At 45.6% G+C, this 19,342-nt stretch overlaps 1 protein-coding gene across 1 annotated transcript in view; it reads right to left on the reverse strand.

Moving 5' to 3' along the window:
- Positions 1 to 3,984: 3,984 nt before the first annotated feature.
- LOC134352495 (zinc finger protein 239-like) overlaps positions 3,985 to 19,342 on the reverse strand; it is a 41,085-nt gene continuing 25,727 nt past the window's right edge. The window contains exon 5 of the mRNA XM_063059765.1: positions 3,985 to 5,268. Coding sequence (XP_062915835.1) covers positions 3,985 to 5,040 — 1,056 coding nt within the window. The 5' untranslated portion in view covers positions 5,041 to 5,268. The remainder of the gene's footprint in view (positions 5,269 to 19,342) is intronic.

Below are 19,342 nucleotides of genomic sequence, written 5' to 3' on the forward strand. Positions count from 1 at the left end.
TTGTTTTTTTCTTCTATATTAAGTATTGCATTGAACTGCTGCTGCTAAGTTAACAAATTTCACGTCACATGCCGGTGATAATAAACCTGATTCTGATTCTGGGAATGATTAAGTCTCTCCACCAGAGATTTCCTGAGACCTTGTATGGTCTCAGAGACAGTTTATTGTGAAAGGATGGGGACAAGTAAAGATCCGTTAGATCGATTGAGGAGAAATCGCCGATGGAAGCCGAAATACTGATAGCAGTGTTACCTGAAATCAGAATTGGAATTAATATGTTGCGGGGACAGAGTGCAGACTAAACAGGGGGAATCACATTAGCTGTCTCCGTGTCTTAGTGGGGTTAGCACCACCTAGTGCTATGGTCTGCGTGAAGCAGTGTCGGATACCGGCAGAATACAGTACTTGGGAGGTCTCCGACAAGACAACGGGTTACGCGATTCAACCTCAAAGTCTGGCGGTCCCGCTCAGCCACTGAAAAGATCAGAAGGCAGCTGGACAATGTCAAGTTGATTTTCGGCAGCCAATAACACGGCCCTCCATTAGCTGCTGTCATCCTATCCATGCTGACAACTGGAGACAGAGGCAGTTGCGGAGGAAACCACATTACTGTACCTTACTCACTCTTCCTTCAGTTAGTCCTGACGAAGGGTCTCGGCCTGAAACGTCGACTGCACCTCTTCCTAGAGATGCTGCTTGGCCTGCTGCGTTCACCAGCAACTTTGATGTGTGTTGCTTGAATTTCCAGCATCTGCAGAATTCCTGTTGTTTACTGTACCTTGCGACCGACCTCCCCATTATGACGTGAGTGCTCTTGGAGAAACCCGCTAACTGGGTGGGTAGAGCATAGGAAGCCTCTCGTAAAAATGGAAAGGGCACATTGCAGAACGAGCGAGTGAGGCAGTCAGCAAGTTGCAGCAACGTGTCGCCCACACGCCCATGGAGAGCTGCATAAGAGACCATCCAACTTCCAGTCCCAGTGTCCCCACCCCACGTCCCATTACGCTGGAATGCCGGCGCACATGGGGTAGAAGACTCCTGCATTTCGTCGCAGAAATAACTACAGCCACAGTTCGAGAGGAGGACATCCCGGAGAAACCAGCTGCCCGTACCAGAAAGGGGACCGGCCCAACCCAGATACAGCATATCGATTGGACACCTGACACAGCAGCAACGGTTGAAATACCTGTTCACTACGCTTGACATCTATTCAGGTCTTCTAATGGTAATTTCTTGTACAAAAGCTGATTGGGATCACACTCTGAGATTGCAGAAGTTGACTAGTTATAATGGGACCACCCTGCCGCCCCCCAACAAACAATTAGATAATGGGTCTCATTTTTCAGGATGCTGTGAAAGACCAGGCTGCCTGTAAAGGCATTCATGGGTATATCACTTACCTTTTTATCCCAGACTATTCGAGAGGATGAATGGATTCTTGAAACAACAGATCTGTTTATTAACACTAACTCCTATCTTCCTGGGGTGACTGGCTGAACTACGCAAAGCCTTCTACAATCTCAGAACAGACCCTTGCCCCAAGAATCACCTATGACTAGAATGACAGGGGGTGCCACAGAACCTGAGGAAGAAACGGGCATTGAGGAAAGGACTCTCTCGGTGGGTAGGAAGGTATGGGTGCATCTACTGGGTAACAGAACAAGGTGAAGATCGCCTGCTGTGTTTAAACAGGGAAAAGTTGACAGAACGAGAGTAATCTTGAAATATCTGCAAAACAAATGCTTTCTTTTAGGTGAAATGAGGATGCTGAAGGGTCAGTAACTTGGATCCTTTTCCAGGTACAGAACGTCACCTGGGTGCATGGGAAGGACACACAAAGGCCATAACCCAACACGAAGAGAATAATTTTCTTCACTGTAATGGATTTAACTTCTATGGGCTAAACACATTAAAGTAAATAAAACATACTAATAAGACAAACAAAGTATCCCTTAACCAAGATTTTGAGGAAAAGCTTTGGAATTGGGGAACCAATATCCAGATACACCCCTGGCTTAGGATCCTTTTGCATCATGCCGTAATTGTAATATTAGTTGTGCTTGTCGTGCAGTTTATTTGTGCTCAGAGCCTTAAGGGAGAGGTTAGATGACTGTCATGACAGGTCCCCTCTACATTGTATGATTCATTACCCTTTATGGATCACGAATTATAATAAGTCTGCTGTTTAATACTGAATGAAGTTCATATTTGTATTCAATGTGTATAGATGTCAATTTGTATTGAATGAAGTTTTTAATGCAGTATTATGTTCTTGCGTAATAAGGAATCAAGGGTGGAATGTAAGGAGTTGAACTTGATTCTTCCTTTGTAAACCTAAAATGTGTAAAACAAAATGGAGGTTTGTAGGACAAAATGGTGTTAGTCTGGGATGAGGGAATGTTTTGAGATCCAGTACACAGAAATATTTTATTAGTGTGATTACCCATCTACAGCCTACACAGCAGGTAATGGTGAATAACATATCAGAATAAAGGGTCACAAAGGGTATAAAATGGGACATTTGTTTGTGCACAGGAGAATCTTCCAGTATGAGACATGACTAGTGCTAAGAGCTGGGTTTGGAGACAGGGGAGAGGGGAGAGGGGAGAGGGAGAGGAAAACTGAGATGTGAGGGAAATAGAGGAGGAAGATGGAGGGGGGGAAAGACAGGGATGTGAGGGAGACAGAGAGGGAGAGAGACATGAGGGACATGGAGAGGAGGAGAGAGAGACATGAGGCAGAGGGCGAGGGAGAGAGAAGAGGCAGGGAGAGGGAGAAAGAGACCGGAGGGAAAGGAGAAGAGAGAGAGACATGAGGAAGCTGGAGGGGGGAGTGAGATGTCAGGGAGGCAGAGAGGGAAAGAAAGATGTATGGGAGATGGAGAGGGAGACGAAGATAGGAGAGAGAGAGAGATGAGGGAGGCAGAGGGGGAGGGGAGGGGGAGCAAAGGAGAGATAGAGGGGGAGGAGAGGGGGGAGGGGAGAGGGGGAGGGGAGAGAGGGAGAGGGGAGGGGGCATGGAGAGAGAAAGAATGAATGAGGATGATGGAGAGCAATTGAGATGTGAAGGGGAGGACGAGAGAGGGATGGAGAGGGGGAGAGTGAGAGACGATAAGGGTGATGGAGAGGGATTGAGATGTATGGGGAGCAGGAGGGAGGAAGAGAGAGAGATGGAGAGGAAAAGCCAGTAGACTTTATTTATATTCTTTATATTAATTCAATAAAGCAATTCTTTATAACCGTTAACACATGTACAGTGCATCCTTTGTTGATCCGTTTTACTGCTGAATCAGAAAAGAACAAGGAATAAACTTTTAAATGTTTTCATTACAACCCACTACTTAAGATAAGTGAGATCTCTTCCTAAAGAAAGAACTGGTTTAATCTCCTCAGAATGGGTTACAAGCTCTCTCCCCAGGCTACATTGCCATGAGTGGGCAGCATGCTGCCCAACACGATCCATCCCAAACAATCCCACAAGGTCCCAGGCCAGCAAACTGAGGATAATATCCACCTGCTCCATGATCTGATCCACCATTCCCAGAGGGACACCTTGCAGATCCATCTTTTTCACTTGTTTCAGCTTGGCTTGAGTATATCAAGAACCAAACTCAATTTTATTTAAGCAATTTATTTAATACTCGTGGAATGGCAGTATAATGTCCAATTTGCAGTTCAAATTCCTATGGTGGAATGAAGGTGAAGGTTTGGCGTGGGCCCTGCTGTTGCCACACGACTCACCCACTCCGACGGGAAGGTGGAGCAGGAAGCCTGTGTTAGGACCCGATAGATAGTGAACTATGTCTGGGCAGCAGGAAGTCAGAAGGAATCCCTGGTGGAGGCCAACAGCGGTCCTGACATGCCGCCGAATCAAACTCCAACTGTCGGAATGACTTAAGAGTCAGATCGAAGGTTGCAGTCGGAGTGGAATCCAAATCCCCAGCAGTCACTTGTGAATGCGCTGGTGTGACTGCAAGTTGGATATTCAAGCGATTCCCTTCCCGCAGGCAGAGCAGGAGAACGGCCTCTCCCCGGTGTGAATCTGTCGATGCACCAACAGACTGGACGAGCAGGTGAACCCCTTGCCACACATGGTGCAGGAGTACAGCCCCTCTCCAGTGTGTACTCGCTTATGTCTTAGTAGGATGGATGAAGAAATGAACTGCTTCCCACAGACGGAGCACGAGAAAGGCCGCTCTCCAGTGTGAACCCGGCGGTGCACCAAGAGACTGGATGAAGAAGTGAATCCCTTCCCACATGCAGGGCAGGTGAACAGCCTCTCCCCCGTGTGAACCCGCTGGTGTGTCAGCAAGCTGGATGACTGGGTGAATCCCCTCCCACACGCCGAGCAGGAAAATGGCCGCTCCCCAGCATGGACTCGTTGGTGTATCAACATGTGTGAGGACTGAGTGAATCCCTTCCCACAAACAGAACAAGAGAAGGGTCTTTTTCCAGTGTGAACCCGCTCGTGGACCAGCAGGTGGAATGAGCAAGTGAATCCTTTCCCACACACAGAGCAAGTGAAAGGCCTCTCCCCGGTGTGAACTCGCTGGTGTGTCAGCAGGTCAGATGACTGGTTGAATCCCTTCCCACACACGGAACAGGTAAACGGCCATTCTCCAGTGTGAACCCGTTTGAGCACCAGCAGCTTGGATGAATGAGTGAACCCTTTCCCGCACACAGTGCAGGCGAAAGGCCTCTGGGTTGTGTGAATTTGCTGATGTCTCTGCAGATACTGGGAGCTTTTAAACCTCTTGGCATAGTTGGAGCAATTAAATGTTCTTTTATCAGTGTGAACCTGGTGATGTGCCTTCAGCTTGGATGACTTGGTGAATCCCTTCCCACACACTGTGCAGGTGTACGGCCTCTCCCCCGCGTGAATTCGCTGGTGTGCTAGCAGGTGGGACGAACGTGTGAATCCCTTCTCACACACGTTGCAGGTAAACGGTCTTCCTTTAATGTGACTACATTCACTAGTTTCCAGCTCGGGTGGGTAGCTGAACCCTTTCCCAAAGTCCTCACATTGACATGGGTGCTCCATGCTCTGAGTTTCCTTCTGACTCTCCAGGCTGGACAATCAAGTCCACACGCAGAACAAGTGCAGGGCCTTTCCTGTATAAATGGTTAAATCAGTCTTCACAGAGGGAACTGAGTCTTTCTCCCAGCGTATGTGTGTCTCTCCCAGCATGTGTACGTCTCTGTGACTTTACCATGGGGATCTAAAGTCTTGTTTGATTGTTCCGATCTGCAAATCTTCTATTCAAAGCACCTGCAAAGACATCATTGCACATAAAGAAAAGAAATTCAGATCAGGCAGTGTTCATTTCTTCTCCTCATCCACACTTGTAAATCTCCATCCTATTTCCTTCACGCTGCAGTGAAACTTCTATCAACACCCAACCCTTTGCACTCAGTTCTCTCCCTCCTCTAAAAGCAGTGGCTTTAGCTGAGAGCAGTTGCACACTCATAGTTGTCCCCTCACAGTCGCAGTCTGAGGAAGGATTGTATGACGTAGAGGAAAGAAGATCATGGACTACTGGGTGGCAAGTGGAGATGCTTCTTCAAGAGCAACTCAGATCAACAGCTGTGACTTGCAACCATCAAAGTTTGCTAATGTGAAAGATTTCTTTGGTTATAGTCAGGCAGCGCAGAAACTGGGCGTCTGACCCACAGGGTCTGCATTCACCTTCAACCATGCATTCACACTAACCCTCACCACTCCTGTTTCTCCACTCCCCCCAGATTTTACCCTTCACTTACCCACAAAGGGCTGTTTACAGGGGCCAATTAACCTACCGTCCAGTGCGTCTCTGGGATGTGGGAGGAAACCAGAGCAACTGGAGGAAACCTATGCAGTCACAAGCAGAATGTGGAAACTACATAGAAACGGGACTTGAGGTCAGGATTAAACCCGGGGTCTTTGGTCCTGTGAGAGAGCAGCTCTATAAGCTGCACATTGTCCGGAGAGCAGGGTGGGGGTGGGAAGGGTCAGAAGTTTGTCCGTTATTACTTCAGCCTCTGTACAGAGCTATAAAGCAAATACATCTAGTTATCTTCTGCCCTTAATTCAGGAATACGTCACAAATTGTTTCCAAGGAGTTCATGAGGTAAACTTTGACAGAGACACATACTAAGATATTAAGAGAGGCTAAACCCTTGACCTAGGCATTTTAGGTAGCATGTTAAACCAGCACAGTGAGGTACATCTGTTTCAGGAGGGAACTGTTGAAGATGGCTGATGGCCAAAGCACCAGATGTGGTGCATAATGAATCACGTGAGCACGAGCCTGGAATTAGGACACTACAGAGATTCTCTAAATTTGGGGGGATTTGAAGGGGATGGTCAATCCATGAATTAAATTCAAGAGAGGGTGGGTGAAATTTTTCAGAAAACTTGCATATATGCAAACAGCGTCAGTATTATTTTGCCTCACTATTATCAAAATAAAATTCTGACATCCAGCAAGTCATTAAGACTCATAGACAGAAGTATGGACAAAGGTAGACTGCGTGGAGGGTCTATTAAAGAAGCAGAGAGATTTGAAGAGAATCAGGGAGATAAAATTCCAGGAGGTAAGGTCTTTACGGTTTAAATTACAGTTGCTGGTACTGCTGAAACAAAAAAATAAGATTCCACTCATGCCAGGATTTGGGCGGTGCTGAGATCACTGTGGACTGTAGAGATGAAAGAAAATTATTCTAAAAACAGGATCAAGTTTTTAATGTTGCGACTGTACGGCCTTTATTAACCACCACTGCCTGGCACTTTATGCTGTCTGTGCACACTATGTTCACATCAGATCTGCACACGATGGCTAGTTTTGCTTCCACTGCACTTTCAGGCACAGAATTGTAGATCTACAGTCAAAAAAATTACTCAGAGTATCACCAGAATCCTTCCACTCATTACAGTGGAAACATGTTCCCAGGTTACTGACTGTTGTCATTCCTCTAAAGGCTACTCACTATCTTTTGCACCTTGATTAAACTTCTTTTGATTTCCAAGAAACCAATTCCAACCCAGACAACCCATCTTCATAATGACCATTCCCTCATCCTTGCACGTTTCATATAAATATACTCTACACAAGTATCACAACCTTTCAAGGGTCAAGGACACAAGGGGATTTGAAATATAGAATAATCTTTATACTTCAGTCATGAGTACGAACAGTTCTCCAACTCTGGCCTGAGTAAAAATTCCTGCTCTTTGAATCCATGCCACAGCCACTAGAAACGAGTGTCCTAATGCTTTCTTAACTAGCTCTATCTGCTTTGCTACCTCTAGGAACTCATACTCCTGCATTTCAAACTTCTTGTGTCCATTTATATATCTCAGTGTCTCACCAGTTAATGTCCATTCCCTTGACTAATTTCTTCCACCCTGAGATGTATTTTCTCAGTCTTCTTGGCATTGATTTCCACTTACCCCCTTTCTTAGCCCTAAATTTTTTGCAGCTATTATAACCCCAACACCAATTAAAACTTACGGCAGAATTAAAGAAGGAGATTGTAAATTTTTTTACAACAGAGAATGACGTCATTCAGCCATTCGAGTGTAGATGGAATCATAGAACACTACAGCATAGAAACAGGCCCTTTGGCCCATCTAGTCCATACTGAACTGTAATTCTTCAAGTCTAGATAGTCACTGAGCACAACAGCACCGAAACAGGCCCTTTGGCCCATCTAGAACACATCAATCTATGATTCTACAAAGTTATTGGCAGTTTCTATTGGACCAAATGCGTGCCTCTTTCTCATTGTCTTGCAAATTATCCTCAGTCAAGTGTCTCTTCACCTGCATTCAAAAGGCATTGATTGACTCATGCCTCTACCAAACCCACAAACAGTGAATTCCTGGTCTTAATTATTCTCCAAGTACAAAGTTTTTCTTATAGCCTACTTGGAAAATTTGTTCCGATTATTAAACATGTGTCATTGGTTTGTGTACCTTACACTATTATCATGAATAAGGAGAACATCGCAACAGTAGTCAGACTGAAATGACTGAAGGACCATCTGGCCAGGCCTGAAGGAGGGAGCTGAGAAATACGAAAAGGATGATCACCTTGTTTGAGTAGTACTGTAGACATCCCAAATAATCAATAACAATTAGAAGGACAAGTATGTAGCAAAATGTGGAGAGTCGCAAGTCATTGCAGAGGATTTTAAATTTGGTAACATAGACTGGGCTCCTAGATGTCAAGAATTATTTCTGGCCAGGAAAAAGGTGGTGTGCTTCAGGTACATTTTGTGTGCTGAAGTCCCAAGGAGACACCGGATTGCTTGAAGGGAGAAAAAGCTGAAAAGCAGTAGGGAGAGTTGGCATATTTTGTGTGCCACAGACCCGAGGATACACCGATTGCTTGGAGGGACAGAGTGTTTAAAAGAACCGAGTGAGGGCAGTTGGCATACTTTGCACGCCACAGGTCCGAGGAAACATTGGATTGTGCATAAGCAGGGTCTTGGCAAGGCCCTGTGAAAAGAAGTTAGGATTAAGCAGAGCAGCCGTTGTGTAAGTGGGGAGTTGAGGCTTTGGCTCAACGAAGCTTTAGTGAGGAAAAGCTAGGTGGTAGGTAGATTTTTATTTATTTATTCTTTCTTTCTTATTTCTCATTGCAGAATTGGATCAGTCACGACGAAATGACAGATCAGACTTGATGGGCTAAATGGCCAAATTCTGATTCTGTATCTATGGTCTTACGGTCATATGGAAAGTTCCTCCCTGTATGTCCTGTCTATCAACCCCTCAGCCTCCCAAATGATCCAGAGTTCATCCAGTTCCAGCTCCAACTTCTTAACATGGTCTGTTAGAAACTGCAGCCGGATGCACTTCTTGCAGGTGAGGTCGTCAGGGACACTGCCCACCTTCCTACATCCTGCAAGAGGAGCATTCCACTCTCTTGCCTAGAACTGTGGAAGACAGTAGCAGTATGTGTGCGAAGTTGCTTTTACTAGGGAGAAGGTGCTTGGGAATCTGAAAGGTCTGAAGGTAGATAAGTCACCTAGACCAGATTGTGTCCAGCCCAGGGTTCTGAAAGAGGTGGCTGAAGAGATTGTGGGGGCATTAGTAATTATCATTCAAGAATCAATCAATTCTGGCATGGTTCCACAGAACTGGAAATTTGCAAAATGTCACTCCACTCTTCCAAAAGGGAGAGAAGCAGAAGAGGTGAAATTATACACGGGTTAGTCAACTTCAGTGGTTGGGAAGATGTTGGAGTCGATTGTTAAGGATGTGGTTTGGGGGTTCTTGGAGGCACATGATAAACTAGGCCGAAGTCAGCATGGTTTCCTTAAGACACAATCTTGCCTGACAAATTTGTGGGCGTTCTTTGAGGAAATAACAAACAGGATAGACAAAGGGGAATTAGTAGATGTTGTGTACTTGGATTTTCAGAAGGCTTTTGACAAGGTGCCACATGAGGCTGCTTAACAAGGTAAGAACATAGAACATAGAGCATAGAATAGTACAGCACAGTACAGGCCCTTCGGCCCACAATGTTGTGCCGACCCTCAAACCCTGCCTCCCATATAAGCCCCCACCTTAGATTCCTCCATATACCTGTCTAGTAGTCTCTTAAACTTCACTAGTGTATCTGCCTCCACCACTAACTCAGGCAGTGCATTCCACGCACCAACCACGCTTTGAGTAAAAAACCTTCCTCTAATATCCCCCTTGAATTTCCCACCCCTTACCTTAAAGCCATGTCCTCTTGTATTGAGCAGTGGTGCCCTGGGGAAGAGGCGCTGGCTATCCACTCTATCTATTCCTCTTATTATCTTGTACACCTCTATCATGTCTCCTCTCATCCTCCTTCTCTCCAAAGAGTAAAGCCCTAGCTCCCTTAATCTCTGATCATAATGCATACTTTCTAAACCAGGCAGCATCCTGGTAAGTCTCCTCTGTACCCTTTCCAATGCTTCTACATCCTTCCTATAGTGAGGTGACCAGAACTGGACACAATACTCCAAGAGAGGCCTAACCAGAGTTTTATAGAGCTGCATCATTACATCGCGACTCTTAAACTCTATCCCTCGACTTATGAAAGCTAACACCCCATAAGCTTTCTTAACTACCCTATCCACCTGTGAGGCAACTTTCAGGGATCTGTGGACATGTACCCCCAGATCCCTCTGCTCCTCCACACTACCAAGTATCCTGCCATTTACTTTGTACTCTGCCTTGGAGTTTGTCTTTCCAAAGTGTACCACCTCACACTTCTCCGGGTTGAACTCCATCTGCCACTTCTCAGCCCACTTCTGCATCCTATCAATGTCTCTCCGCAATCTCTGACAATCCTCTACACTATCTACAACACCACCAACCTTTGTGTCGTCTGCAAACTTGCCAACCCATCCTTCTACCCCCACATCCAGGTCGTTAATAAAAATCACAAAAAGTAGAGGTTCCAGAACAGATCGTTGTGGGACACCACTAGTCACTAGAATTGATTATGGGGAGCAAGGACATGGCAGACCAATTGAATAATTACTTTGGTTCTGTCTTCACTAAGGAGGACATAAATAATCTTCCAGAAATAGTAAGGGACAGAGGGTCCAGTGAGATGGAGGAACTGAGCGAAATACATGTTAGTAGGGAAGTGGTGTTAGGTAAATTGAAGGGATTGAAGGCAGATAAATCCCCAGGGCCAGATGGTCTGCATCCCAGAGTGCTTAAGGAAGTGGCCCAAGAAATAGTGGATGCATTAGTGATAATTTTTCAAAACTCGTTAGATTCTGGACTAGTTCCTGAGGATTGGAGGGTGGCTAATGTAACCCCACTTTTTAAAAAAGGAGGGAGAGAGAAACCGGGGAATTATAGGCCGGTTAGCCTAGTTGAGAAAAAGGACCGCAAAGGTAGTAATCTCGGGATTACTGCCTGTGCCACGCGACAGTGAGAGTAGGAATGCGATGAGGTGGAGGATAAATGCGTGGCTGAGGGATTGGAGCAGGGGGCAGGGATTCAAGTTTTTGGATCATTGGGACCTCTTTTGGCGCAGGTGTGACCTGTACAAAAAGGACGGGTTACACTTAAATCCTCGGGGGACCAATATCCTGGCAGGGAGATTAGCGGGGGCTACTGAGGTGACTTTAAACTAGAATGGTGGGGGGGGGGAATCAAATTAAAGCGGCCAGGTGTGAGGAGGTTAGTTCACAACAGAGGGATGGGAACCAGTGCAGAGAGACAGAGGGGTGTAAAGTGAGCGTAGAAGCAAAAAGTACAAAGGGGAAAAGTAAAAGTGGCAGGCCGACAAATCCAGGGCAAGCATTAAAAAGGGCTAAGAGAGTTGTAAAAGAGTGCCTGAAGGCTTTATGTGTCAATGCAAGGAGCATTCGTAATAAGGTGGATGAATTGAAAGTGCAGATTGTTATTAATGATTATGATATAGTTGGGATCACAGAGACATGGCTCCAGGGTGACCAGGGATGGGAGCTCAACGTTCAGGGATATTCAATATTCAGGAGGGATAGACACGAAGGAAGGGGAGGTGGGGTGGCGTTGCTGGTTAAAAAAGAGATTAACGCAATAGAAAGGAAGGACATAAGCCGGGAAGATGTGGAATCGATATGGGTAGAGCTGCGTAACACTAAGGGGCAGAAGACGCTGGTGGGAGTTGTGTACAGGCCACCTAACAGTAGTAGTGAGGTCGGAGATGGTATTAAACAGGAAATTAGAAATGTGTGCAATAAAGGAACAGCAGTTATAATGGGTGACTTCAATCTACATGTAGACTGGGTGAACCAAATTGGTAAAGGTGCTGAGGAAGAGGATTTCTTGGAATGTATGCGGGATGGTTTTTTGAACCAACATGTCGAGGAACCGACTAGAGAGCAGGCTATTCTGGACTGGGTTTTGAGCAATGAGGAAGGGTTAATTAGCGATCTTGTCGTGAGAGGCCCCTTGGGTAAGAGTGACCATAATATGGTGGAATTCTTCATTAACATGGAGAGTGACGTAGTTAATTCAGAAACAAAGGTTCTGAACTTAAAGAGGGGTAACTTTGAAGGTATGAGACATGAATTAGCTAAGCTAGACTGGCAAATGACACTTCAAGGATTGACGGTGGATATGCAATGGCAGGCATTTAAAGGTTGCATGGATGAACTACAACAATTGTTCATCCCAGTTTGGCAAAAGAATAAATCAAGGAAGGTAGTGCACCCGTGGCTGACAAGAGAAATTAGGGATAGTATCAATTCCAAAGAAGTAGCATACAAATTAGCCAGAGAAAGTGGCTCACCTGAGGACTGGGAGAAATTCAGAGTTCAGCAGAGGAGGACAAAGGGCTTAATTAGGAAGGGGAAAAAAGATTATGAGAGAAAACTGGCAGAGAACATAAAAACGGACTGTAAAAGCTTTTATAGATATGTAAAAAGGAAAAGACTGATAAAGACAAATGTAGGTCCCCTGCAAACAGAAACAGGTGAATTGATTATGGGGAGCAAGGACATGGCAGACCAATTGAATAATTACTTTGGTTCTGTCTTCACTAAGGAGGACATAAATAATCTTCCAGAAATAGTAAGGGACAGAGGGTCCAGTGAGATGGAGGAACTGAGCGAAATACATGTTAGTAGGGAAGTGGTGTTAGGTAAATTGAAGGGATTGAAGGCAGATAAATCCCCAGGGCCAGATGGTCTGCATCCCAGAGTGCTTAAGGAAGTGGCCCAAGAAATAGTGGATGCATTAGTGATAATTTTTCAAAACTCGTTAGATTCTGGACTAGTTCCTGAGGATTGGAGGGTGGCTAATGTAACCCCACTTTTTAAAAAAGGAGGGAGAGAGAAACCGGGGAATTATAGGCCGGTTAGCCTAACGTCGGTGGTGGGGAAACTGCTGGAGTCAGTTATCAAGGATGTGATAACAGCACATTTGGAAAGCGGTGAAATGATCGGACAAAGTCAGCATGGATTTGTGAAAGGAAAATCATGTCTGACGAATCTCATAGAATTTTTTGAGGATGTAACTAGTAGAGTGGATAGGGGAGAACCAGTGGATGTGGTATATTTGGATTTTCAAAAGGCTTTTGACAAGGTCCCACATAGGAGATTAGTGTGCAAACTTAAAGCACACGGTATTGGGGGTAAGGTATTGGTGTGGGTGGAGAATTGGTTAGCAGACAGGAAGCAAAGAGTGGGAATAAACGGGACCTTTTCAGAATGGCAGGCGGTGACTAGTGGGGTACCGCAAGGCTCAGTGCTGGGACCCCAGTTGTTTACAATATATATTAATGACTTGGATGAGGGAATTAAATGCAGCATCTCCAAGTTTGCGGATGACACGAAGCTGGGTGGCAGTGTTAGCAGCGAGGAGGATGCTAAGAGGATGCAGGGTGACTTGGATAGGTTGGGTGAGTGGGCAAACTCATGGCAGATGCAATTTAATGTGGATAAATGTGAAGTTATCCACTTTGGTGGCAAAAATAGGAAAACAGATTATTATCTGAATGGTGGCCGATTAGGAAAAGGGGAGGTGCAACGAGACCTGGGTGTCATTATACACCAGTCATTGAAAGTGGGCATGCAGGTACAGCAGGCGGTGAAAAAGGCGAACGGTATGCTGGCATTTATAGCGAGAGGATTCGAGTACAGGAGCAGGGAGGTACTACTGCAGTTGTACAAGGCCTTGGTGAGACCACACCTGGAGTATTGTGTGCAGTTTTGGTCCCCTAATCTGAGGAAAGACATCTTTGCCATAGAGGGAGTACAAAGAAGGTTCACCAGATTGATTCCTGGGATGGCAGGTCTTTCATATGAAGAAAGACTGGATGAACTGGGCTTGTACTCGTTGGAATTTAGAAGATTGAGGGGGGATCTGATTGAAACGTATAAGATCCTAAAGGGATTGGACAGGCTAGATGCAGGAAGATTGTTCCCGATGTTGGGGAGGTCTAGAACGAGGGGTCACAGTTTGAGGATAGAGGGGAAGCCTTTTAGGACCGAGGTTAGGAAAAACTTCTTCACACAGAGAGTGGTGAATCTGTGGAATTCTCTGCCACAGCAAACTGTTGAGGCCAGTTCATTAGCTATGTTTAAAAGGAAGTTAGATATGGCCCTTGTGGCTACAGGGGTCAGGGGGTATGGAGGGAAGGCTGGGTTCTGAGTTGGATGATCAGCCATGATCATAATAAATGGCGGTGCAGGCTCGAAGGGCCGAATGGCCTACTCCTGCACCTATTTTCTATGTTTCTATGTTTCTATGTCACAACCCTCCAATCTGAATGTACTCCCTCCACCACCAGCCTCTGCCTTCTGCAGGCAAGCCAATTCTGAATCCACCTGGCCAAACTTCCCTGGATCCCATGCCTTCTGACTTTCTGAATAAGCCTACCATGTGGAACCTTGTCAAATGCTTTACTAAAATCCATATAGATCACATCCACTACACTACCCTCATCTATATGCCTGGTCACCTCCTCAAAGAACTCTATCAGGCTTGTTAGACATGATCTGCCCTTCACGAAGCCATGCTAACTGTCCCTGATCAGACCATGATTCTCTAAATGCCTATAGATCCTATCTCTAAGAATCTTTTCCAACAGCTTTCCCACCACAGACGTAAGGCTCACTGGTCTATAATTACCTGGACTATTCCTACTACCTTTTTTGAACAAGGGAACAACATTCGCCTCCCTCCAACCCTCCGGTACCATTCCCGTGGACAACGAGGACATAAAGATCCTAGCCAGAGGCTCAGCAATCTCTTCTCTCGCCTCGTGGAGCAGCCTGGGGAATATTCCATCAGGCCCCGGGGACTTATCTGTCCTAATGTATTTTAACAACTCCAACACCTCCTCTCCCTTAATATCAGCATGCTCCAGAACATCAACCTCACTCATATTGTCCTCACCATCATCAAGTTCCCTCTCATTGGTGAATACCGAAGAGAAGTATTCATTGAGGACCTCGCTCACTTCCACAGCCTCCAGGCACATCTTCCCACCTTTATCTCTAATCGGTCCTACCTTCACTCCTGTCATCCTTTTTTTCTTCACATAATTGAAGGATGCCTTGGGGTTTTCCTTTACCCTACTCACCAAGGCCTTCTCATGCCCCCTTCTTGCTCTTCTCAGCCCCTTCTTAAGCTCCTTTCTTGCTTCCCTATATTCCTCAATAGACCCATCTGATCCTTGCTTCCTAAACCTCATGTATGCTGCCTTCTTCCTCCTGACTAGATTTTCCCCCTCACTTGTCACCCATGGTTCCTTCACCCTACCATTCTTTATCTTCCTCACCGGGACAAATTTATCCCTTACATCCCGCAAGAGATCTCCTAAATATTGACCACATGTCCATAGTACATTTCCCCGCAAAAACATCATCGCAATTCACGCCCGCAAGTTCTAGCCTTATAGCCTCATAAATTGCCTTTCCCCAATTAAAAATTTTCCTGTCCTCTTTGATTCTATCCTTTTCCATGATAATTATAAAGGCCAGGGAGCGGTGGTCACTGTCCCCCAGATGCTCACCCACTGAGAGATCTGTGACCTGACCCTGTTCATTACCTAGTACTAGATCTAGTATGGCATTCCCCCTGGTCAGCCTGTCCACATACCGTGACAGGAATCCATCCTGGACACACTTAACAAATTCTGCCCCATCTGAACCCTTGGAACTAATCAGGTGCCAATCAATATTAGGGAAGTTAAAGTCACCCATGATAACAACCCTGTTATTTTTGCACCTTTCCAAAATCTGCCTCCCAATCTGCTCCTCTGTATCTCTGCTGCTACCAGGGGGCCTATAGATTACCCCCAGTAGAGTAACTGCTCCCTTCCTGTTCCTGACTTCCACCCATACTGACTCAAAAGAGGATCCTGCTACATTACCCACCCTTTCTGTAGCTGTAATAGTATCCCTGACCAGTAATGCCAGCCCTCTTCCCCTTTTTCCGCCCTCTCTATCCCTTTTAAAGCACTGAAATCCAGGAATATTGAGAATCCATTCCTGCCCTGGTGCCAGCCAAGTCTCTGTAATGGCCACTACATCATAATTCCATGTATGTATCCAAGCTCTCAGTTCATCACCTTTGTTCCTGATGCTTCTTGCATTGAGGTACACACATTTCAGCCCTTCTACCTTACTGTCTTTACACCGTTTATTCTGCTTCTCTTTCCTCAAAGCCTCTCTGTATGTTAGATCTGGCTTTACTCCATGCACTTCTTTCAATTGCTCTATCGTTCTGGATCCCATCCCCCTCGCAAATTCGTTTAAACCCTCCCGAACCATGCTAGCAAACCTACCTGCAAGGATATTGCTCCCCCTCGAGTTCAGGTGCAACCCATCCAATCTGTACAGGTCCCACCTTCCCCAGAAGAGATCCCAATGATCTAAAAATCTAAAACCCTGCTCCCTGCACCAACTCCTCAGCCATGCATTCAACTGCCATCTCCTCCAATTCTTACCATCTCTGTCACATAGCACTGGCAGCAATCCTGAGAACGCCACCCTCGAGGTCCTGTTCTTCAGCCTTCTGCCTAATTCCTGAAACTCACACTTCAGGACCTCATCCCTCTTCCTGCCTATGTCGTTGGTCCCAACATTCCCTCTCGTACCAGGATGTCATGCACCCGGTCAGAGACATCCCGGACCCTGGCACCCGGGAGGCAACAAACCATGCGGGTGTCCTTCTCACGTCCACAAAATCTCCTGTCTGCTCTCTTGACTATAGAGTCTCCAATGACGACAGCTCTCCTCTTCTCCGTCCCACCCTTCTGCACCACAGGGTCAGACTCAGTGCCGGAGGCCCTGCCACCATGGCTCACACCTGGTCGGTCGTCCCCGTTGACAGTATCCAGGACGGTAAACTTATTATTCAGGGGAATGGCTACAGGAATGGTAGTGCTCTGCACTACCTGTCTGCTCACCTTCGCTTTTCCCCCTCTGACTGTCACCCAACGACCTGCTTCCAACAGCCTCGGTGTGACTACCTCCCTGTAGCTCTCATCTATGATATTACAAGGAAAGGTATTAACATGGACAGAGCACTGGCTGATTGGCAGGAGGCAAAGAGTGGGAATAAAGGTTGGCTGCTGATGACTAGTGGTGTTCTGCAATTGTCTGTTTTGGGACCGATTCTCTTTACATTCTATCTCAATGATTTGGATGATGGAATTGATGGCTTTATAGCCAAGTTTGCAGTCAATATGAAGACAGTGGGAGGAGCAGGTAGTGTCGAGGAAACGGAGAAGCTACAGAAGGACATGGACAGATTAGGAGAATGGGCAAAGAAGTGGCAGATGGGATACAGTATTGGGGAAGTGTATGGTTATGCACTTTGGTGGAAGAAATAAAAGCATAGACTATTTTTTAAATGGAGAGAAAATTCAAATATCTTAGATGCCGAGTTCCCTAAAGGTTAATTTGCAGGTTGATGGTGAAGGCAAATTTGCAGGTGGTGAGGAAGGCAAATACAATGTTAGCATTCGCTTCAGGAGGACTAGAATGAAAAAGCATGGAGTTAATGTATAAAGCACTGGTGAGGCCTCACTTGGAGTATTCTCAGCAGTTTGGACCACATATCTAAGAAAGGATGTGCTGACATTGGAGAGGGTTCAAATGAGGTTCATGAAAATGATTCTGGGATTAAAAGGCTTTGAGGAGTGTTTGATGGCTCTGGGCTCTGGACTCACTGGAATTCAGAAGAATGAGGGAAGATCCCATTGATCTCCCCTCATTGAGATACAGCAGGAACGGAGAGGATGTTTCTTGTGGTGGGGGAGTCCAAGACCAGGGGATACAGCCTCAGAATACAGGGACGTCCATTTAGAACAGAGTTGAGGAGGAATATCTTTAGCCAGTGTGGTGAATCTGTGGAATTTGTTGCCACAGGCAGCTGTGGAAATCAAGTCATTGGGTATAAACAGAGCTAGATAGATTCTCGATTAGTCAGGACATAAAGGGATACGGGGAGAAGGCAGGACATTGGGGAAGAGAGAGAAACAGATCAGCCATGATGAAATAGCGGAGCAGGCTTGGTGGGTCAATTGGCCTAATTTTGCTCCTATATCTTATGGAACTGACGGGGGTGGGGGGGGGGGGTGGCTGTAGCGATAGGGGACCAGAAAGGAGGTTCTGTGGATGCAAACAAGATTCCCTGGTGGTTTGTTGCCTCCCAGGTGCCAGGGTCAGGGGCACCTCAGATTGAATTCACAGGAAGGGTGAGTAGCTGGAAGTCGTGGTCCATGTTGGTACAAATGACTTGGACAGGAGGCACGACAAGGTCCTGCAAAGTAAATTCAAGGAGTTAAGTGCTAAATTAAAAGACAGGACCTCCAGGGTTGTGATCTCAGGATTGCTACCGGGTTCCACGTGCTAATGAGGACAGAGATAGGTAGATCATACAGTGTAGCGTATGGTTAAGGAGTTGGTGCAGAAGAGAGGGTATGAGATACTTGAATCATTGGGCTCTCTTCCAGGGAAAGTGGGACCTGTACAGAAGAAATGATTTGAACTGGAGGGATATTAATATTCTCGTGGGAAGGTTTGCTAGTGCTGCAGGGGAGGGGTGAGGTGAGGGTTAACCTAGAGTAACAGGGGGATTTACCTTTATTTAAGTGAGACTGCAGACAAACCCCTGGAATTTATAGAGCAGTAAGCTTAACAGCAGCGGTGGCAAACTACTAAAGAGGATTTTGAGGGATAACATATACATGTATCTGGAAAGAGAGGGGCTGATTAGGCATAGTCAGCAAGGCTTTGTGCATAAGGTGATATTGACAACAGTGAAGGAAGTTATCAAAATTGCGGAGGATCTTAATCAGCTGGGTAAGTAGGCTCAGGAATGGCAAAACGGAGTTCAATTCAGATAAGTGTGAGGTGTTGAATTTTGGAAAGTCAAATCAATGTAGGGCTCTCATAGTTAACAGTAGGGTCATGGGAATATTGCAGATATTGAGGGATCTTGGAGTTCAAGTACATGGTTCCCTGAAAGTGGAATCACAGATAAGACAGGGTGCTGAAGAAGAATTTAGCTTACTGGCCTTCTTTGTAGAGTTATGTTGTACAATCAAATAACTTACCCACTAGTCAGCACCATGAAATAGTGTATATAAGATGAACTACATTAGAACAAGTTACTTTAGAAAGTAGCAATGGAATCAGTTTATCCCGTCTATACTGCAAACTCCAATTTAACCTGCTGGAAGTTTTTTAATACCATTGGCTTTAATTTCTCACAGTTAAAATCTACAATCAGATGTACATTACCAAACAAATCAGCACCACAAAATACACAAGATAAAACACTTTCAAGCAAGTTACTACAAATTTTTATTTTAGAGTGACAAATGAATGAATTTTTTTTTCTACATTGCAAACACGGATTTAGCCAATTT

Source organism: Mobula hypostoma, chromosome 10 (genome assembly GCF_963921235.1).
Source record: "Mobula hypostoma chromosome 10, sMobHyp1.1, whole genome shotgun sequence".
NCBI classification, from domain to species: Eukaryota; Metazoa; Chordata; class Chondrichthyes; order Myliobatiformes; family Myliobatidae; genus Mobula; species Mobula hypostoma.